Genomic DNA, 20,734 nt, shown 5'->3' with positions numbered 1-20,734 from the left:
ATTATGTCTTTAATAGACCAAATGGGAACAAATAAGAAAGGGTCATTGTTAGGGGGGGGGGGGGGTTAATCTGCTCATTTTTTATTGTGTTTTTTCACATTCTACAACAAGAAAAGAAAAGAAAAAAAAGAAGAACACATAGCATTTCCATCACATAATCCCACCCTACAACAGAGGAATAAAAAAAGCACATCCCTTCCCTATCTGCGTATCGGACATACATCGGACTCAATCTCAATGCCCTCCTTCACATTATTCCATAATGGTACATGTTTTATATGTGTTTATTTTGCTCCAATATTGTATTTCTTTATTATTTTCCTATATCATTAATATAATCTTCTGATTGCTCAATCAGATTAGACACTAACCACCAATGCCAGATCTTTTCAAATTTCTTAAGACATCTTCTAGGTTTATAAGTCAGTTCTTCTCATCTGAAATTAAGATTTATTGCTTTAATCCATTGATTTGTCATTGGTTGACAGTTTGATATCTATTGCTACAAAATAAGTTTATGTGCCATATACACAGTTCTCAGCCACATCACGTGCACTTCAACTGAGAGGGTATCTTCCAGTATAACCTCCAGCAATGTAACTTTTGGATTAGGCTGTACTTGTGTTAAGCACAAGGAATTAAACATGTCAAATGAGGACTCCCAGTAGTGATGCAATGCGCCTGTACCGTGTGCACATCTAGGGCAATTGGGTGTAGTTGCTTTGCCCCAGGAATACAGATTTAAAGGAGTGTAGTGGGCTGGGCTCTATGAATGATAAATAGTTGGGTCAAACATTGTGTGGAATATAAACATACCTTAAATACATTTTTCAGAGCTTGCCGCCCATTCCTCCTCATCACTAAGCGTCTCTAGGTCTTTGTACCACCATCCAAAGCTACCCTTGTGAATTGATTCTAGTTGTCATTTGAATAGAGGAATATATATTTCCCATTAATCCCTGTTTAGCACATCTTGTGGAAACTGCCAAAGCTACAACTGATGAAGGATTATATTTTAATAAAAAGGTATTTGCTTGGCTCTGCAAGGCATGCCAAAACTGTAACTATTGAAAAAAGAATTTATTGGATAAATGATATTTCACTGCCAGTTTATTAAATGACTGCAAAACATTATTATAATAAAGTTGGCTAAGAAACTGAATACCTGCCTTTTTCCACAAATCAAAACTTTTAAGTTTTGCCACTCCAGGCAGTGGTGGATTATTCCATATAGGCATATATTGTGTATAACCCTCTTACTGAGTATATTTTTTAACCGTGGTCCAGATCCTAAGTATAAACTAGAATGTAGGATGTCTACGTTTGTATAAAAATGGTAAAAAACTATTGACTACGCTAATGGATCTATCAGCATATTAGGAGAATATGATTTGTTGTATGGGATCCTCTCAGTCTATAGTATTCCATCCATTTAATTGCTTAAGTTGGGATGTCAGATAATAAGACCTGGCATTAGGGATAGCCAAACCTTTATTTATTATTTTTAACTTTATTTAACAAATATGATATTGCCAGGGTTTTTATACACTCCAAGATCAATCTTAGCAAAATACATTGCCATAAACAGAACTTGATCTAGAAAAAAGATGAAAGAAAAAACAAAAACATTATAAATGATGACCTTGACTTCTCTTATCCATTACCACAACAAACAAAACTTGCCCCTAAATGGCACAGAATTAATATGTCCATCTTTATATGTTTCTCCTGTGTCAATTGCAAGTTTGGAGTGGATGTAAAGAAACAAGAGAATGAATGGGTCACCCGTCACTTGTAAAGGATAATGGCATCTCTCATCTACCACCATCTGCCAGATGTGATGGATTATGTGATCTCTCATTAAGTTATATTGCAACACATTTTTTTTTCACTGTATCTTTATTAAAATACTTTTCAGTACTAAAACAATGAGAATACCATAAAGATTAGCATCAAAGACATGCTAGGAACATAATGTTCTCATCCTTAACTATACGGAATTTTATTTAAAATAAACAAACTTGTGACCATTATAATCAACACCTGTTGCACTAACTGTTGTTTAACACATCATAAAAACTCCCACTCCACCAGAAATGGTTCAACTATGATATATACTGTATGTCCTGTATTTAAGTATTTAAAAATATACTTCTAGCACAATCCTTGATGAGAAAAGAGGGAAAAAATGATATCCACATCAAATATAGGCCATATAACACACCCTTACAACATATCCATATTTTTGTTTAGCTGTATGAATGCCTGGAGTTCCACTTTAAATGTATTTGTGCACAAAGTTAAAAGAAATATCAACGTTATCATATATAAACATACAGTATATAGAGAACATTTTTATTTTTTGCTATTACAAGTTTATGCTGCAATTTCCAAAGTGTATATAACAGTTGCCAGTGTTACACATTGTGGCGAGTACATTCAAGCACATTAAACGCTAAATTAAATATGGCCCCTCTTCATCACTAATTTCAATATTGTTGAGCACAGGACCCTTATCAACAAAGCTCATTGCAGTCTTCATTCAACACAGATTGTCCTACCTATGCTAATGATTGTAATATATGTCAAGACCATGTATTCCACATGCAAGAAAGCAGGTGATATATCTATCTGAAATAAAAGTATCCTTACATCAGCCAAGGCATTCCCTATAACTATCATACATGTATGTGCCAGCTTGTCCAAAAATGGAATTCTCATAAAGAAGTACATGCCTGACATGTGCACAGGAATGTGCTGTACGATTGCACATGGCAAGACCATCAGTGCAATTGCCAGTCATTTAAGGCACACCAGAACACTTACTTGCTCACTTGCTTAATGCTCACTAGCAATGTCAGGCCTCAAGCCATTAGAAAGTCCAGAATATGCTGAAACTCTGGCAGAGGATGAAAAGGTAGGATTCGAGGATCACCAGAAGAAAGTATGGGTTTTCCTGGGGAACTTATTCTAAAGAGGCCCTAGTCTTCATTAACCACTTCCCGACCAGCGCACGACGATGTACGTCGACAGTATGGCACGGGCAGGCATATTGGCGTACATGTACGTCCAATATTAGTTGCCGCCGTGCCATCGGGAGCGCGCCGCCGGCGGCGCACTCCCGCGCTGGTCGGGACCCCCGTGAGTCCGGTCGCGGGACCCGCGGACTCGATCGCCGCGGGCATCCCCGCGATCGTCTCACGGAGTGGCCGAATGGAGGAAATGCTGTATAAACAACATTTTCCCATTCTGCCTAGCAACTAGTGACGCTGATCTCTGCTCCATGTGATTGGAGCAGAGATCAGTGTACACTAAATGAAAGCCCAACCCCCCCACAGTTAGTAACACACCCCTAGGAACACTTAACCCCTACACTGCCACCCACTGGTTAACCCTTTCACTGCCAGTGTCATTTACACAGGAATCACTGCATTTATATAGCAGTGATTACTGTATAAATGACAATGGTCCCAAAAATGTGTCAAAAATGTCCGATGGGTCCCCGACAATGTCGCAGTCACAATAAAAATCGCAGATCGCCGCCATTACTAGTAAAAAAAAAAAAAAAAAATTATTATAAAAAATGCTATAAAACTATCCCTATTTTGTAAACGCTATAACTTTTGCGCAAACCAATCAATAATCGCTTATTGCGATTTTTTTACCAAAAATATGTAGAAGAATACGTATCGGCCTAAATTGAGGGAAAAAAATGTTTTTTTATATAGTTTTGGGGGATATTTATTATAACAAAAAGTAAAAAATAAGGCGTTTTTTTCAAAATTGTCGCTCTATTTTTGTTTATAGCGCAAAAAATAAAAACCGCAGGGGTGATCAAATACCACCAAAAGAAAGCTCTATTTGTGGGAAAAAAAGGACATCAATTTTGTTTGGGAGCCACGTCGCACGACCGTGCAATTGTCAGTTAAAGCGACGCAGTGCCGAATCGCAAAAAGTGGTCTGGTCTTTGACCAGCAAATTGGTCCGGTCTGAAAGTGGTTAAAAGACAAAAATGGTATGCATGGAACCATACTGGTTGTGTTGGTACAAGTTTGAGGTGCAAGATCCATACATTCCCATTCTAGGACAGCTATAAAAGGAGGTTAATCAAACCTCCCTCATGTCCAAAGTCATCTTAGGGTATGTCTGGTGGCACATTGGGAGAAGCCTAGGGCCATACATAAAGGAAACACAATTAAAGGGATATCAATAGAGACATGTCAAAAGACAGCAGATATGTGTGTTGTGCGTCTGTGTTTGTGGTAGGCTCTGGAAGGACCATCATAGCAATAACTCTAAAGAGGCTGAGAAAATCTCCAGTTCAGACACTTTAGACACATGGTTGAACATCAAAACGTACCTGAGCAGTGGCAGAGAGGGTAGAATCTAGAGCTTGTGCTCTACTGTCCTTAGCAGTCACTGCTCAATGTCACTACCCCTTTAAAGGAAAGTTATCAGTCAAGTACATTCTAAGCAGGTTATATAAAACCAGTTGACCCCTCAAAGTTTCAATGGAGATTCACAAAAGAGAAACATTTTTAAAGGTTATATGTGATGAACTCAACATGTTGAATTGACTAGCAACCATATACAAACAATAAAAGCACAAGGCTTTTGTTATTAAAACAAATATTTTTTTTATGCTACTAAAATTCTTCTTATCCTAGAGTTAAGGAGCTAGTAACAAATTATGTAGGGTCCCACTATAGCAAAAAAGTTCATAAGTCTATCAAATTTGTATAAGACTATGAACAGGGGGTATTTATGCCCCTTGCTATTAGTTGGGGGATGAGCAACTTTTGTATGTGATTGTGAGCCCAGGAAGGGATGGCTGAGGACTAGACAGCCAATGATAAAGGATAAGACATAGTACATGTGGGCAGTGATGGCATCACCATGCTTGTGGCATGGTGTGGCACTGTGCATGCATAGTCACTATATCCAAGTTGACTATTTTAGCGTGGACCATTCAAATACTGAAATGGCACATGAAAAACAAAAACAAAAAGTATTAACATGTCCATATACACATAAATAAGCAATTGAACACAATGTGGCACCTGGGAGATTAATGCAATTCTGATAGAACCCTAAAAAAGTCATAATGAATCACTATAGAACTCCTGATAGTGTTACCATGGAAACAAGAGGAAGCTGCAAAACAATGATTTTACAACTTCTGTAGAACATAAGTAAAGCCACAAAAATAAACAACAACTTTTTAGCTGCATCTCAATAATGTGACACCCCTTTGCACACATGAATACAGTATGATGCAAAATTGAAAGTAAACCTCAGGTAAGAAGTTAACATTTCCAAACAACTAAATGTGAACTCTGATTTTAGATTATTTTTGACTAACATTCAGATATTGCCATACATGTTTTTAGCGGTATCCATTCACTGATTAGGGATTTTGTTATATTAACTAATTATTCTTGACAAAGTTAACATTTATGTAGAGTCCTATAACACACATATTTAAGACAAGTATAAACTTCCCCACATATTGATGTTTCCATGTTGTTAGTAGCCAATATTTGGAATTGTATCAGGAAATTTCCAAAAATAGTATCAAAAGTATAATGTCAGGTTGGATCATTAACTACATTCTGCTAACATGTAAGATCTGTAAATGCTGAATTCCAGCTTCAGATTAAAAAAAAAAAAAAATTATAAAAGGCCCTTACTTGAGGGCAATGGGTCTGCATTCTCTTCTCCATTTTTCTTGCCCCAGAGTATCACATATCCTGCACGTTATCTCTCCTTTTAGAATACTTACAATGTTACTAAACCTATATGCTGTGTCTAAACCAGACCACCCTCCTTGAATATTTGCATGTTGATATACTATAGATATGACTACTTTATCAGATCATTGTAAACCTTAGTACTTGTTTACCATCCTCTACATGTTTGCCAAGTTAATATTCTTGTGTAAGCTAGATAGGTGTAATGTACAATCGTGTCTTACTCCTTTCTTCAATAAAGAAAATTAGCTTAAAAAAAAAAAAGATAGAATTAAAAATATAATTACACCAGCATCTGGTATATGTAAATGCATTATGTAAAACTTCTCATGCTTAATATAATATTAAGCAAGCAGTTCTTTCAAAGAGTATTGCAGAAAGCCTTCAGATCCTATAACACAGAGGCACATCAATGTGGCCATAGCTGTAAAGGAGGAATTTTTACATCTGGTTTATTCATTTATTTTATAGCCTAATAGCAATTCAGAGCAAATCGACCTTATCATAATGCTTCCCAGACATGGGATACTGGGACATGGCATCTTTCCTCAATGTTCCAGGGATTTTAGCATGGATCAGGACCCATTCTACTATTTCAGTGTATTTTTTAAAATTTAGATGGATGCTGGATTTTTGATTACCTTTTCTCTTTTTAAATTTTTTTTTACGCAAAACATATTTCATGCATATCTGGTACACTGAGACAGTTCCCAGGCTATGGCAGGATAGTAGGCATTTACTAAAGGGCGCTTGATAGTACTATTCCATAATGACTTTCACACTCAATGTCTATGTGTAGCCAAAACATGTTTTCTTTGTCATGATATTAAAAAGCCAAGATCTAGCAGATCACATGTACACATATGTAAAACCACCTAACTTTTACACACTTTTCTCGCTGTCTGCATCCCCGCTGAAAAAAACGAAATATCTATGTTTTTCCTGGGAAACAACTCTGTCACTTAAATAAAAAGCAATAGGAATTTGAATAGTTTAAAGATTCACCAGAACAAAAAGTGAAGGTAAATCTTTTAATGTTGACAGTTGTTCTGGAAACAAGGGTGGAAACCTTGCCATGCTATAAAGAATTCCTTTCACTTTCTGCTGCATCTCTGGGGCAGGAAATGAAGCAAAATCTTCCAAATGGGACACAGAAAACAAAACCCTTCCCTACCCTATCCAAAACAAAATCAGACTCATCAAAATCGTTCAGAAAAGTCTCTCCTCTCTCGGTTCTGTCTCAATTTATTGTTCATGCACACTGCCCTTTTACCTGCAGCAATACTGATTGGGTCCCATGTGCACAAATAGATTTTCAAGCCCCTGGCCAATTAATTGTGACAAAAACATATGATTTGTGGGACCTGGTGTTGGACTCTAATGTTCCTATTCATCAGAAATACCTTGAGAATTCTTAAATATGAGAGGTAGAACGACTCCAGCAAAAATCCTGTGTTAGTGCTTCACAGCAGTATAGAACATTAAACTACTTTTGCATCTTTTTATAAGCCAACAAACTGTATCTATTAGAACATACCAGAAAGTATATGTTTGAAAGTTTACAAACAGTTCTAAATTTCTTACATGCTGACTATTTAGCAGAAGTTGGTTTTGCTTCCTATTTTCTGGGAACATATTTGCAAACACAATAATCCCATGGTAATTGAGCAGGGCAAATGGTTTGACATACCACTCAATAACATGAAATTACTTATTTTATTACTCTGTATGAAAAGCCTAATGTTCTACAAGCAATAATGTCCAATAAAAGCTCAGGTTATTGCATTCCCATGGAATCAACTTACTAATAACACATATATACAATACATATCTTGTCACCCTTGGATACTGTACATAAATACAGCTTAGCGTACAAAATGAAGTTAATTTACTAAAGGCAAATAGGCTGTTCACATTGCATAGGAATTTTTCCTTACTGTAGTGAATGTGGCAAAAATTCACTTTGCAAAAAATACCCAATCATTTGCAAGGAGAGTAAAGAAAAAAAGTAGTATTTTTGCATGTGTGTGAATCTGTGTGGCATACTACAATAGCAAGTAGTTATAGCTATAAATTATCCTTGCGCCACAATGTTTAAACAAAAGAAAAAAAAAGAAAAAAGTTATGGTTGCAGCAAAACACCGACAGGGGCTCAAACCCTCCCCTAAATAGATATGCTGTATGTGTGTTGAATGGTGTTGCGCTCCACACAAAAAATATAAATACATTTATAGATATAGATATACATGTATATCTTAATATATAATACACAAATAATTATGAAATAGCTGCATGTGACTGATTAAACTAGCAGTTCCAAAAAGTGAATAAGTGCCATCTAAGTAGTATCCAATCACATACAATATGACGGTTGGATCACATACAATATGACGGTTGGATCGTTTTAGACTAAAGTGCATCCAGTGACAATAAACAGTAAAGTGCATCCAGTGTCCATAAAGATAACAAAACTAAAATGTTTGTGATGAGAATCCAAAGTTATGATTCAATCCATAAAGTGCATCAAGTGAAGAGAAAAAATAAAAATTATACAAATAATAAAAATAAAAATAAATAAAAATTATGTGTAAACAAATATTAACAAGACAAAAAATAATCAATTTCCAATAAAGTGCAATCAAATAATTAGTATCCAATAGCGGTGGCAATGTCTCTTTCTATAACAAAAACATTAGTCCATATTTAGACGTGCACTATGTGAATCCACTCTGTGTCATAAGCATATAATGACTCCGTGACCACAAAGTAAAACTCCACCGGTGATCTTGTGAATCTTCAAACAATCGGTGTCCACACACTAGGTGCAATGACTACCTTACCTCACTGCTGTAAGGTAGACAGCAGATATTACTTCCAGCAATCAGGTGGTATGGGTAATATAGGTGGTCCCTTCTAGGTGCTTAGTCATAAACCATCACTCATATCAGTTATCATAGACTCCTGCTCATCGACCTCTGCGCACAGCGTACGGCATGACCACAGCCAACACGATCTAATTATTTGATTGCACTTTATTGGAAATGTATTATTTTTTGTTTTGTTAATATTTGTTTACACATAATTTGTATTTATTTTTATTTTTATTATTTGTATAATTTTTATTTTTTCTCTTCACTTGATGCACTTTATGGATTGAATCATAACTTTGGATTCTCATCACAAACATTTTAGTTTTGTTATCTTTATGGACACTGGATGCACTTTACTGTTTATTGTCGCTGGAAGCACTTTAGTCTAAAACGATCCAACCGTCATATTGTATGTGAATGGATACTACTTAGATGGCACTTATTCACTTTTTGGAACTGCTAGTTTAATCAGTCACAAGCAGCTATTTCATAATTATTTGTGTATTATATATTAAGATATATATTTGTATCTATATCTATAAATTTATTTATATTTTTTGTGTGGAGCGCAACACCATTTAACACACATACAGCAAGTAGTGATACTTTCAGTGTTCATAAAGTGGTAAAAAACATTAATACGCAATCTACGATAAATAATATAAAATATAAAAAATATATATAAAATATAAATTGAGGCAAAATTCCAAAGTGCAACGTGTTGCGATAAGTTAGAAATCGCATAAAGTGCAAGTGCTCTAATAAAAACAGGCAACCTTTCAAATATATGCAAATATATGATAACAAACAACATTAGTATAAAAGACAAATGTCCATTTAAAGTGCAAGGTGCTGCGATTATTCTCGAAATCGCACAGAGTGCTAGTGCTTCAACGTAACAACTGTGATTAAATGTGGAAGAATTGCAATTGGGGGGGGGCAGTGGTGCTAGTGATGGGGAATATATCCTTTGTGGTTCCTTATATTCTGGTGATAGGTGTCCCCTTACCTTACCGCTGTAAGGTAACAGCGTGTATATAGATCTTTGGGATCCTTGGTGGTGCTTCCCTTTAACATCCCATTGTGGTGTTCCCAGGTCCTGGCAGGTTATGTTGTCCCTTTAAGGGATTTCTTTGGGATATTTTAGCAATAGGGTCCCTCAGCAGAATGGCATGTATGTGGGTTCAAGAAAACAAGCATTGTATAAACGAGCAGCGGGCTTAGTATGCGTCAAGTTACACACGCCAAGCCCGCTGGTCGTTTATACAACGCTTGTTTGCACTCTGTGTTTGTGAGTATTTGTCTTTTTAATTTTTTTTATTTTTTAAATAAAAACTGATTGTTTAAACATACTACACTATGGGGCATCCTTCCTCCATGTTTTCTTGAACCCACATACATGCCATTCTGCTGAGGGACCCTATTTCTGCAATATCCCAAATAAATCCCTTAAAGGGACAACATAACCTGCCAGGATCTGGGAACACCACAATGGGATGTTAAAGGGAAATACCACCAAGGATCCCAAAGGTCATTATACATGCTGTTACCTTACAGCTGTAAGGTAAGGGTACACCTATCACCAGATTATACGGAACCACGAAGGATACATTCCCCATCACTAGCAGCACTGCCCCCCATCGCAATTCTTCCACATTTAATCACAGTTGTTACGTTGGAGCACTAGCAATTTCGAGAATAATCGCAGCACCTTGCACTTTAAATGGACATTTGTCTTTTATACTAATGTTGTTTGTTATCATATATTTGCATATATTTGAAAGGTTGCCTGTTTTTATTACATTAGAGCACTTGCACTTTAATGTGATTTCTAACTTATCGCAACACGTTGCACTTTGGAATTTTGCCTCAATTTATATTTTATATATATATTTTATATTTTATATTCTTTATCATAGATTGCGTATTAATGTTTTTTTACCACTTTATGAACACTGAAAGTATCACTACTTGCTATTGTAGTATGCCGCACAGATTCACACACATGTTTTATTTGAGCAATTGAGTTTATGTTGTACCTATATTTATACCTATTTTATTTTTAAGATTGCTATTTGCTGAGTCTAATTGTGGATATAGCATACTGTTTCCGTGGGGGTAGGCAAATCCCACCCCAGTACAGCGCACCACTACTCTTTTTACTTATAATTCTTTTGGGTTCAGACATTTCCCCTCAGATGGCGTGCAGCAGTACGCCATCTATTTCTACCCTGACTTGGCGCAGGAATATCCTCCTATACTAAGTATTTTTGCATGCACATGAATGGAGGATAAAAGTCAGCAAAGCTTCACCTAATTTAAGCAATGACATCCAATAAAAACTCAGGTTGCAGTTCTTTGGAATCTAGTACATTTTACTAATAACAGATATACACAATACATATTTTGTCACCCTTGGATACTGTACCTAAATACAACATAATAAAAAATTACACAATAGGGTTAATTTACTAAAGGCAAATATGCTGTTTACTTTGCATAGTAATTATTTCTTTAGCTTAGTGCATGTGAAAAATATTCATTTTGCAAAGAATACCCAATAATTTGCAAGGAAAGTAAAAAAATATATTTATATAATGGAAGATAAAACTCAGCAGAGCTTCACATCATTCGCTAAGCTACGGGGAATTTCCACTGCAAAGTGAACAGTCTTTTCGTAAATCAACCCCAATATACCACTTCCACCAACCATTTTTCCATACTGTATACAGTGAACAAATGAACTATGTATAATGGGACCATTTATAAAGGTACCACTTAGTAAAAGGTTACTTTGATATTACCATCTGCTGAAGGAATTGTGGGAATTTAGGGAGTCAAGCTGTCAACGGTGCAAAGGGAAATTCCTTCTAACACCCATTCTTACCTGCTCCCTTCTGAAGAGGAGTCCAATCTTATAACACTGTAGTGAACTACATATATATTACAGGCTATAAAGCAGCTAGATGTGGATGAAACACAAGGTTGGGTAAAGGAGTAGAACATATAAAGAAGGCATGTGGGATACTAGCTTCCTTCTTCAATACTGTACACAAATTATGTGCCTTCCTCAAAAAGCCTTCCTCAAATTCTGTGTACTATTAACTGTATACTGTATAGCAGATGTTCATGATTTAAATTGTTAGTTTAGGCATACAGCTAAATTAATAGTTAAAATACATAATTCTGGCCTGCCTTATATTTAAAAAAATGCGTATTATGATAGCCAGTTTTCTAATCTAAGCATCTCTGTCAAACAGCACAAATGTTGACATCACTTTTTCCTACTGCAGTTAAAGCAACATAGCTTGGTCAAGGACTACCTAATTTTGTACTTTGAGAGTGAAGGTGGTGAAGCAACATACTAATGATCTCCATCCTAAACTCTGCTCTCCTATCAGCCAGCTCCTTGTGAAATGTAATAAAATCTAAATGGCTTAAATTGCTTTATCTCTCATTTTGAATCTGGCTCTGAAAATAACTGCTGGAGGCAAATATAAAGGCTGACTGAGAGACTATTCATATACAGATAAGTATTTCCTAATACAATACAATACACAAAATACATTAGTTGGTGTATTTAATATCTGTATGTAGAATATTATAGGGGGGTTGTTTGGCTTATGTGAGAAACGTTCAATAAAATAGGATTACGCTAGGTGCAATTCTTCTCTTCTTCTTCTATGACGTTTTTTGGAGCACATATGTCAGTTGGACCCCAGTGGATGATGATGGCACAATGGTAACCTATTGAGGGAATACTTCCTTAAAGGCTTGTTTATCAGCTTTGTCTGGTGAGTTTAACCCCCTGAGGAGGTATGCTACACGTGGTGAATTTCTTGGAATTCTGGTGGATGGTGCTGTAACAACACTTAATCACCAATATCACCTTTTAACGCTGATTGAACTGTTATCATCACCAATACTGCACAGAGGACTTTTTTATACTCTTTTATGGTTTTGTTTACAAGATCATGTTTATTTAAGCTCTGTTTTAGTATTTAAATTTACAGGAACTGGACTGATTTATTTTTATACTATTGTCTATAGTATTTAATATTTAGCTATAATTCTGTTTGAAACAATAGTATATAAGTAATGGTATAGTAATATTCTTCCTATACATATGCATTAATATACTTCCTAATACTGGTTTTTACCAATCCTTTAATTATTATCAAATTTCAAAAAATAATTAGTATTATGGCTAATTTGTTTAGTCAATGGGTTAATAAGCAATAGAAGTCGCATTAATACATATATGGCAGCTATTTAAAAGGATGTGTTGATAAATGTGGTTTATACATGCATGCTATGTTACTGAAAATGTACAGATTTGTACTGCAAATGCACAAAGACAGCATAAAAAATGGAAATTTTGTTCACTGGTGTAGAGTAATCTGATTGATACATGATTATGTAAGGGTGAGAGTAGACGTGGAATAATTATAACTCCACGGAGGCGCTGTCCCTAAAAATTACAAAGTTAAAATTTGAAGTATAGGTAAGTGGGATTTTGAATGTGCCTTGGTGGGGTGTAAATAATAGTTTATAACACAATTTTAAAAGAATATAGAAAGGCTTTATTTGCCAACCATAGATGGGGACTTTAAAATATATTACAGTCTGAGAAAAAGTACAGTTTACTGTTTCTTTGATCCAGATCCTGGTGTACGATGTCAAGGATATGGCCTACGTGTTTCGTGGGAAACCCCGCTTTGTCAGGGCCTTTCAAGCAGCACAAAAAACAAGTATTGAAAATATCTTAAAAATACAGAGTTAACAACATTATGAAGTTATGTTGGGTAAACATTGATATTACATATACAACATGTAAAAAAAAAACTTCTGCAAGAACACTATGTCATTTGTGAGCATTTGTGATTGCCCATTAGTAAGATCCAAATACATCAACACAGAATTCTGACAAAAAAATACAGTTACATATCATACTGTTTGATGTGCAGCGGTGCCTCACAAATGCAATATTCGTCCAAAAAGGAGAAGGGGGAGGAGGGTAATCTAGTTGTACATCTAGATATTCAATCTATTTTTAAAAGATACATTCATTTATGGTTTACCTTCAGACTTTGCAGGTAGCATATCAGTCCAGGAGGAACAATGAGCCTGGTAAACCCATGGGGATACCCTATCGGGTCTTGCCAGAGAGAGACCAGGGGTCCTTTTTCTTGTGTTAATGAGACACTGCTGCACATGAAACATGATGATATGTAACTGTATTTTTTATCAAAATTATATTTTGATGTATTTGGATTTTACTAATGGACAATCACAAATGCGCCACAATGACATGGGGGTTATTTACTAAAGGAAAATTCACTTTTCACTGCAAGTGCACTTGAAAGTAAAGTCACTGTAGATCCGGACATGCAAGGAAAATAAAAAATAGCATTTTAGCTTGCACATTATTGGATGATAAAATCAGCAGAGCTTCCACACATTTTAGATATACCCCTTAGATTTAGAGTGACTGCACTTCCAAGTGCAGTTGCAGTGCAAAGTATATTTGCCTTTCATAAATAACCCCCATAGTGTTCTTGTAGAAGTTTATTTACATGTTGTTTATGTAATATCCATGTTTACCCAACATTACTTCATAATGTTGTTAACTCTGTATTTTTAAGCCATTTTCAATACTTATATGTTTTTTTTTTGCTGCTTTAAAGGCCCTGACGAAGCAAGGTTTCCCGCGAAATGCGTAGGAAATATCATTGACATCTTACACCAGGACCAGCACACCCTGGATCAAAGAAACAGTAAACTTTACTTTTTCTCAGACTGTAATATGTTTTAAAGTCCCCATCAACAGATAGCAAATAAAGCTTTTCTATATTATTTTAAAATGGTGTTATAAACTATTATTTGCACCCCATTGAGGCACATTCAAAGTCCCACTTCACTTAGAATTTGATTGATACATGATTCATGTGACTGTTCTCCGTTCTTTACTTTATTCTTGCCACAGTGGATGAAGGAAAATGCCAATTCCAGTTAGGCATAACCTCCTTATTATTATGCCCTGATACTTTCTTTTTTCATACTTAAATATTTAATTGTGCTCTGCTTCGTATCTGCATCTCAGATCTTAGCCACTGGAGTAATAAGCATATGTCATGTTTAAATGAATTAAAGTAGTGTTCGTTCAAAACTGAACCTTTATTTTTATTTAGACATTTCAATCAAAAGAGATAATGTGCTAATATGCTTACATTACATTTATTATCACAGTAAAGCAAACTTTATCTCATTTTAGCATATTAAATTATAGAGCCCAACAAACTTGCAATGTTATAAAAATATCATAAATGGTTTCAATGTTAAGGGATCAGGTTTCGTATATGTCACAACTCCTAAAAATCAGCAAAGGCCCTTCAACTAACTTGTTGTTTGCAGAAACATACATATTGTATACATATGCAATATGACATAATAATTTACTATTTCTCAATATAAAGGCTTGATTGGTTTGCTGTTCTACTTAAAGGCATAATGAATAGTAGCAGCTGTAAATGGATAACTGAAGCACTTGTGGTCACTCTTAAAATGAAAGACATCCTATTATTTTCTTGTATTTATGAAATATGCTATATATCTGAACTTTACCTGGGAATAAGTAAAGTTTGCATTCCATCTACTTAAAATAAGCCTTTCACAAACTAGGGACAGATGTTCAAATATCATATTCGATGAAAGCATCTTAAAACAATCCATATATCCGGAGATATAGGCAGGTGAAATGAAATACAAATTTTGACTTTTACACTATATCTCAAACGTGTCCTCACCCATTCCCACCTACCTGTCCTAATACAGGTCACCTTAGTGATGAGCAGCCTCATTAACAGATGAGTGCCTCAGAAGGTAGGAGGGTCAGTGCCAAGCCCAACTTTTGCATGAACAGTTTATGTAACTTGACCCAGCTTGATGCCTGTAGATTGATAATTTCACATGTGCTTTTAACAGAAAGTGACCTCTGTGTATACAAGTATTTAATTAAATACTTGATTTATCCAGGTTTGTGACAGGTTTACTTGAACTGATGGGATTCACTTAAAAAAACTGACAATCGTACATCAACCTACACTATTTGATTTATTATAACATGTCTATTAACATGCATAATTTTTTTAGATAACTGAGTTGCTTGGTAACTTTTAGTTTCACTCGCTATACATGTATGACATTAAAACAATATAGTTGAGACTGGTAACATTTATGTCACGACACATCATTTTAAATATAGAACATGGGGTTATTTTGACCTCAATCCTCTTTACAGTTTTATTATTTTTAGTGCAAACACATTACAGCAAAACATGCTGCAACCTTGAGTTCTCTGCATTCATTTTGTGCTAAATCAATGTGTGTTGTGTAAAATATCATTTAAGAAAGAAGTTAAGCCTTAAGTGAGGCATATTTGCAGATGAAATCTGGATTCCCTTTCTGCATGGTTGGTTAGAATTATAATTAATTCTCCCTTGGATTAGAGATTCAGTACTGGATTAGTCTATCATTGATGACAGCATACTGTATCCATCCAATGTGATATGCTTAAATTAAAAGAGTGCATTAACTTCATTCATTTGTGCATGGTCTAGTTTAAAATGAATCATCTAGGGGGAAAAAATGCCATATTTTTAAGCAAATCTTTGCACCTCACACTGATTATTAAATATAGTAGTTTCCAGCCATTAAATAAATTCTATAAAGATTATTGCATTTAATATATATCTAAATTTAACACCACAGACAACAAGAGTTAAATGGCAGCTTCACATATTTTCAATTTTTTGCTGTACTAGTCTCCTGCCAATTCATTAACTTGTCAATATGATCACATTAAGGACTGCTTCCAAACTTCCCCAACATATATTACATTCAGCATGCCTTTGTTGTAAGCAAGTAGGGAGAAAAAAAGAACATTACTGTACATAAAATTATTTTATGCATAATGTCTGTAAAGCGCACCACTGAACACTGATTAATGAACACACACTACTGATTAAAAAAAAGTTAGAGCATGCTCAACTACATTTTCCTAATGGCAGACACGATTGGGTATTTATTTCTTATTTCTTCAAAACATTAGTCTTGAGATTATCTTTATTAAATATGTTTTCCCTTCAATCTGCTTTACAGAATCACTAATCTTATTCCTAGAGAACTGAGGATTTATTCACAGGGAATGAATTCACATTCCTACAAATATAGAATATTACCATGGCAGATCATTTTTTGTTATTACGTTGTATTTTATAGGGGCCTGACCTGTTCTAATTTACATCCATGGTGAGTTATTAATATAACTCCTTTGCTGAATATCCTAGAATTGCATCTTCCATAAAGCCTTCTGTTGAATCAATCATGAGATGGCTATTAGTACAGAACTGTGAGCATGTACAGAGGCAAAGGGGGTTACAGGGAAGCTTTCCCTTGAACAGAGACAGCAGGACAGATCAGCAGGGGAATTTGATTAATTTAACAAATTGGAAAGGGCATCAATGTGTTGCCAACAATCAAAAGTAGAGGCAAAATACTATTAGTACTACTACTAATAATAATAATGAACATAATAATAATAAATAGTAATAATCTAGACAATGTTGTTATGTCACATAGCTAAAATAAAAACAATACACTGTACAGAAAGAAAATACTCCACATCAGCTGTAAGATTATATGATAAATTGTTTTAATAGTTTGTAAACCGATACTATAGGCCTAAATATGGTTATACTATAACTAGACAATATCTTTTTTTCTGATTGGTGTATATTATCAGCTCAGCAACTTAGCAACGAACTTGTAAAACATGCAATTCCTGACTTAGTGGATCCACTGTAAAAATAATTAGAGGCCGGTTACTTTCTCAGCAAAGTCACAGTGGCAGTATTACTCACATTACATAAAACTTTCACCAGAGATGCTTTCAAGTAAAATAGCCTAATGGTTAACTACTATAGCAGTTCAAGCTCAGCAGCATCTGTTCCCTGCTAAAATGTAGCCATCCCTCTATAGATCAGTCAGCATAATCCCTTCAAAAGCAAGCATTTACATCAGAAAACAGCAAGCCCAATAACACAGCTCAAGGCTGAGGAGTACATGAACTGTACAAGGTAAATGCATTCAGATGTCTCTGGTACTAAAATATGAAGGAGCACCAGGTAAATGTATGGAGTTGTCCCTGGTGCTAAAATCTCTAGGTGTACAAGGCAACTAGTCGGAGCTATCCATGGTGCTGAGATTTGGATGTGCTGAGATTTTGTCTATGGTAGTGGTTCTCAACCTCAGTCCTCAAGTACCCCCAACAGGCCACGTTTGCATGTTTTCCTTTAACTTGCACAGGTGCTTTAAATTAGAGTCAATGGCTTGGTATTTTGGAGAGCTATTTTATCTAAGAGAAATTCCCAAAAGCATGGCCTGTTAGGAGTACTTGAGGACTGAGGTTGTGAACCACTGGTCTATGGTGCTGAAATATGTAGGTGCACAAGGTAAATGTATAGAGCTGTCCATGGTGCTGAAATACTGATGTGCACCAGGTAAATGCATGGGGCTATCCATGTTACTGAAATACTGATGTGCACTAGGTAACTGCATGGGACTGTCTGTGGTGCTGAAATACTGATGTGCACCAGGTAAATGTATGGAGCTGTCTGTGGTGCTGAAATACTGATGTGCACCAGGTAAATGTATGGAGTTGCCCCCGTACTAAAACCTCTAGGTGTACAAGGCAACTGATAGTAGCTGTCCCTGGTGCTGAGATCTGGATGTTCACAAAAAAATGTATGGGATTGTCTATGGTGCTGTAGGTGCACAAGGTAACTGTATAGTGCTGTCCAATGGTACTGAAATAATGAAAATAATGATGTGCATTGGGTAACTGTATGGAGCTGTCTGTGGTGCTGAAATACTGATGTGCACCAGGTAAATTTATGGAGATGCTCCTAGTACTAAAATCTTTAGGTGCACAAGACAACTGTTTGTGGATGTGCTCAATGAAAATGTATGGGGTTGTCTATGGCAATTGTTCTCAACCTCAGTCCTCAAAAAACCCCAACAGGCCATGTTTGCAGGTTTTCTTTAATCTTGCACATGTGCTGCAAATCAGAAACAATGGCTTTGTATTTTGGGTAGCTATTTTATCTATGAGAAATTCCCAAAACATGACCTGTTGGGGGTACTTGAGGACTGAGTTTGAGAACCACTGGTCTATGGTGCTGAATTCTGTAGGTGCAAAGGTAACTGTATGGAGCTGTCCGCCGTGCTGAAATACTGAGGTAACTGCATGGGACTATCCATAATGCTAAAATACTAATATGCACCAAGTAACTGTATGGAGTTGCCCCTGTGCTAAAATCTCTAGGTGTACAAGGCAACTGTTCAGAGCTCCCCATGGAGATCTGGATGTGTTCAAAGAAAATGTATGGGGTTGTCTGTGCTGCTGAAATCTGTAGGTGCACAAGGTAACTATATGGAGCTGTCTATGGTGCTGAAATAGCAATACGCCCAAGGTGAATGCATTGAGCTGTCCATGGTGCTGAAAGATAGATCTTCATAAAGTAACCGTATGGAGCTATCCATGGTGCTGAAATCTAGATGTTCGTAAAGTAACCGTGTGGAGCTATCCATGGTGCTGACATATAGACGTTCATAAAGTAACCGTATGGAGCTATCCATGGTGCTGAAATCTGTAAGTTCGCAAGGTACATGTATGGAGCTGTCCGCTCTGATGAAATCTAGCTGTGCACACGGTAAACTTGAAATGCACTAATCCTTATCTCCCATAACGACTTGGTAATAAGTGTTTGCTATGACTGCCTTATAACACACATAACTGAGCTGACAGCAAGTGGCAATGAAGCAGATCAATAAATAAGTTATTGTGACATCCAAAATGCCACCTAAAGACTATTAACTAATGAATCTAAAACCATGACAAAATATAAAAGTGCATAGAAATCAGCCAGCGATCTCTGACTGCTGTCACTCCCTGCAAGCATTACCATAAAACAAAGTAAAGACTTACGTGTTCCGTCGAATCTAGTCGCTATGGTATCTAAGAAGGTGTTCTGAGGTGCTAATAATCCTTTCATAACAGGCATTTTTCCAGCCCGGTGTGTAATTCTCCATCAAAGTTTATAAACAAGGGTGTTTTGGAAGAAAGTGCTGAGGGGGGGAGGGATGAAATGAGGAAGAGGAGGTGGCGGGTGAGGTGGTAGTGGTGAAAAGAGGAGGGGGTGGGGGGGGTGCAGTCACTGGTGACTCCTGATTATCCCTGGGAGCGCCCAGTCCACCAGAAGTCTGCTTTATCCTGAACGCTGCAGCACAGCTGTGACCTTCCCCAGCCAGCTCTCTCCAAACCCGAGCAATGGATTAATGTAATCTCCGCAAAATGCCTCTGTATTTCTATTACCCAAACCAAAGTTACCAGACTGTAGTTCTCTAAATAGGAGGGGGAGAAAAAAAAAAGCCAAAATCAGTTAGCCCCCTTTTTTTTTTTCGGAGGGAAATAATCAATATTAGGTGACAGCCTGTTTTCCTCTCTTCTCAATCCTCCAGCCCCGTGCTGATTATTCACTTTGTACTGTGGGCTTAAATTGCACCATTGCACTCTACAGAACCGTAACCTTCCACAGAGCTATATTTAGATTCATGTAAAAGCACAAAAAAAAAAGGAAAAAAGGTTCCTGCAAGCGGTGACTTTAGTCTGCAATACAAAAGCAGGAGGACTGATGGAGTGACGCTAGCCAGGAGAGCAGCTGGGACTTATGATAGCAGAGCATGCAGCCCTTTCTCTATTTCATTTAGCGATTCCTCATTTGGAGAGACGATCCCTCCTTGCATTTTCTGCAGGCTCTCTAGACAATGCCTCGCACACCTCCAAAGGAAACAGGAGGATCTTTTGTGCTTCTCTGTAATGAGTTATGTAGGGCAACTTTAGCAGCGTGACAGCCTCATCCACAATTATTTCTAGTAAGCCTGTGTATCTTGCCATCATTAGCTACAACCATCTCACCTAAAGTCACAAATAGTGAAGAGTGCTTGCTTTTTAAAACTGGAGAATGCTAATACTGTATACTAATAACGATTCAA

The 20,734-nt window shown here is 36.3% G+C and overlaps 1 protein-coding gene across 4 annotated transcripts in view; it reads right to left on the bottom strand.

Moving 5' to 3' along the window:
- KCNH8 (potassium voltage-gated channel subfamily H member 8) overlaps positions 1–20,395 on the bottom strand; it is a 780,884-nt gene extending 760,489 nt beyond the window's left edge. For all 4 annotated transcript variants that reach the window (XM_077491398.1, XM_077491400.1, XM_077491399.1 and 1 more), the window contains exon 1: positions 19,668–20,395. In XM_077491398.1, coding sequence (XP_077347524.1) covers positions 19,668–19,743 — 76 coding nt within the window. In that variant the 5' untranslated portion in view covers positions 19,744–20,395. The remainder of the gene's footprint in view (positions 1–19,667) is intronic.
- Positions 20,396–20,734: the final 339 nt, after the last annotated feature.

The sequence above is a fragment of the Lithobates pipiens genome, unplaced genomic scaffold (assembly GCF_037356315.1).
Source record: "Lithobates pipiens isolate NorthernLeopardFrog02 unplaced genomic scaffold, aLitPip1_a1.2 Scaffold_19, whole genome shotgun sequence".
NCBI lineage: Eukaryota > Metazoa > Chordata > Amphibia > Anura > Ranidae > Lithobates > Lithobates pipiens.
This window is presented reverse-complemented; position numbering and strand designations above follow the sequence as displayed.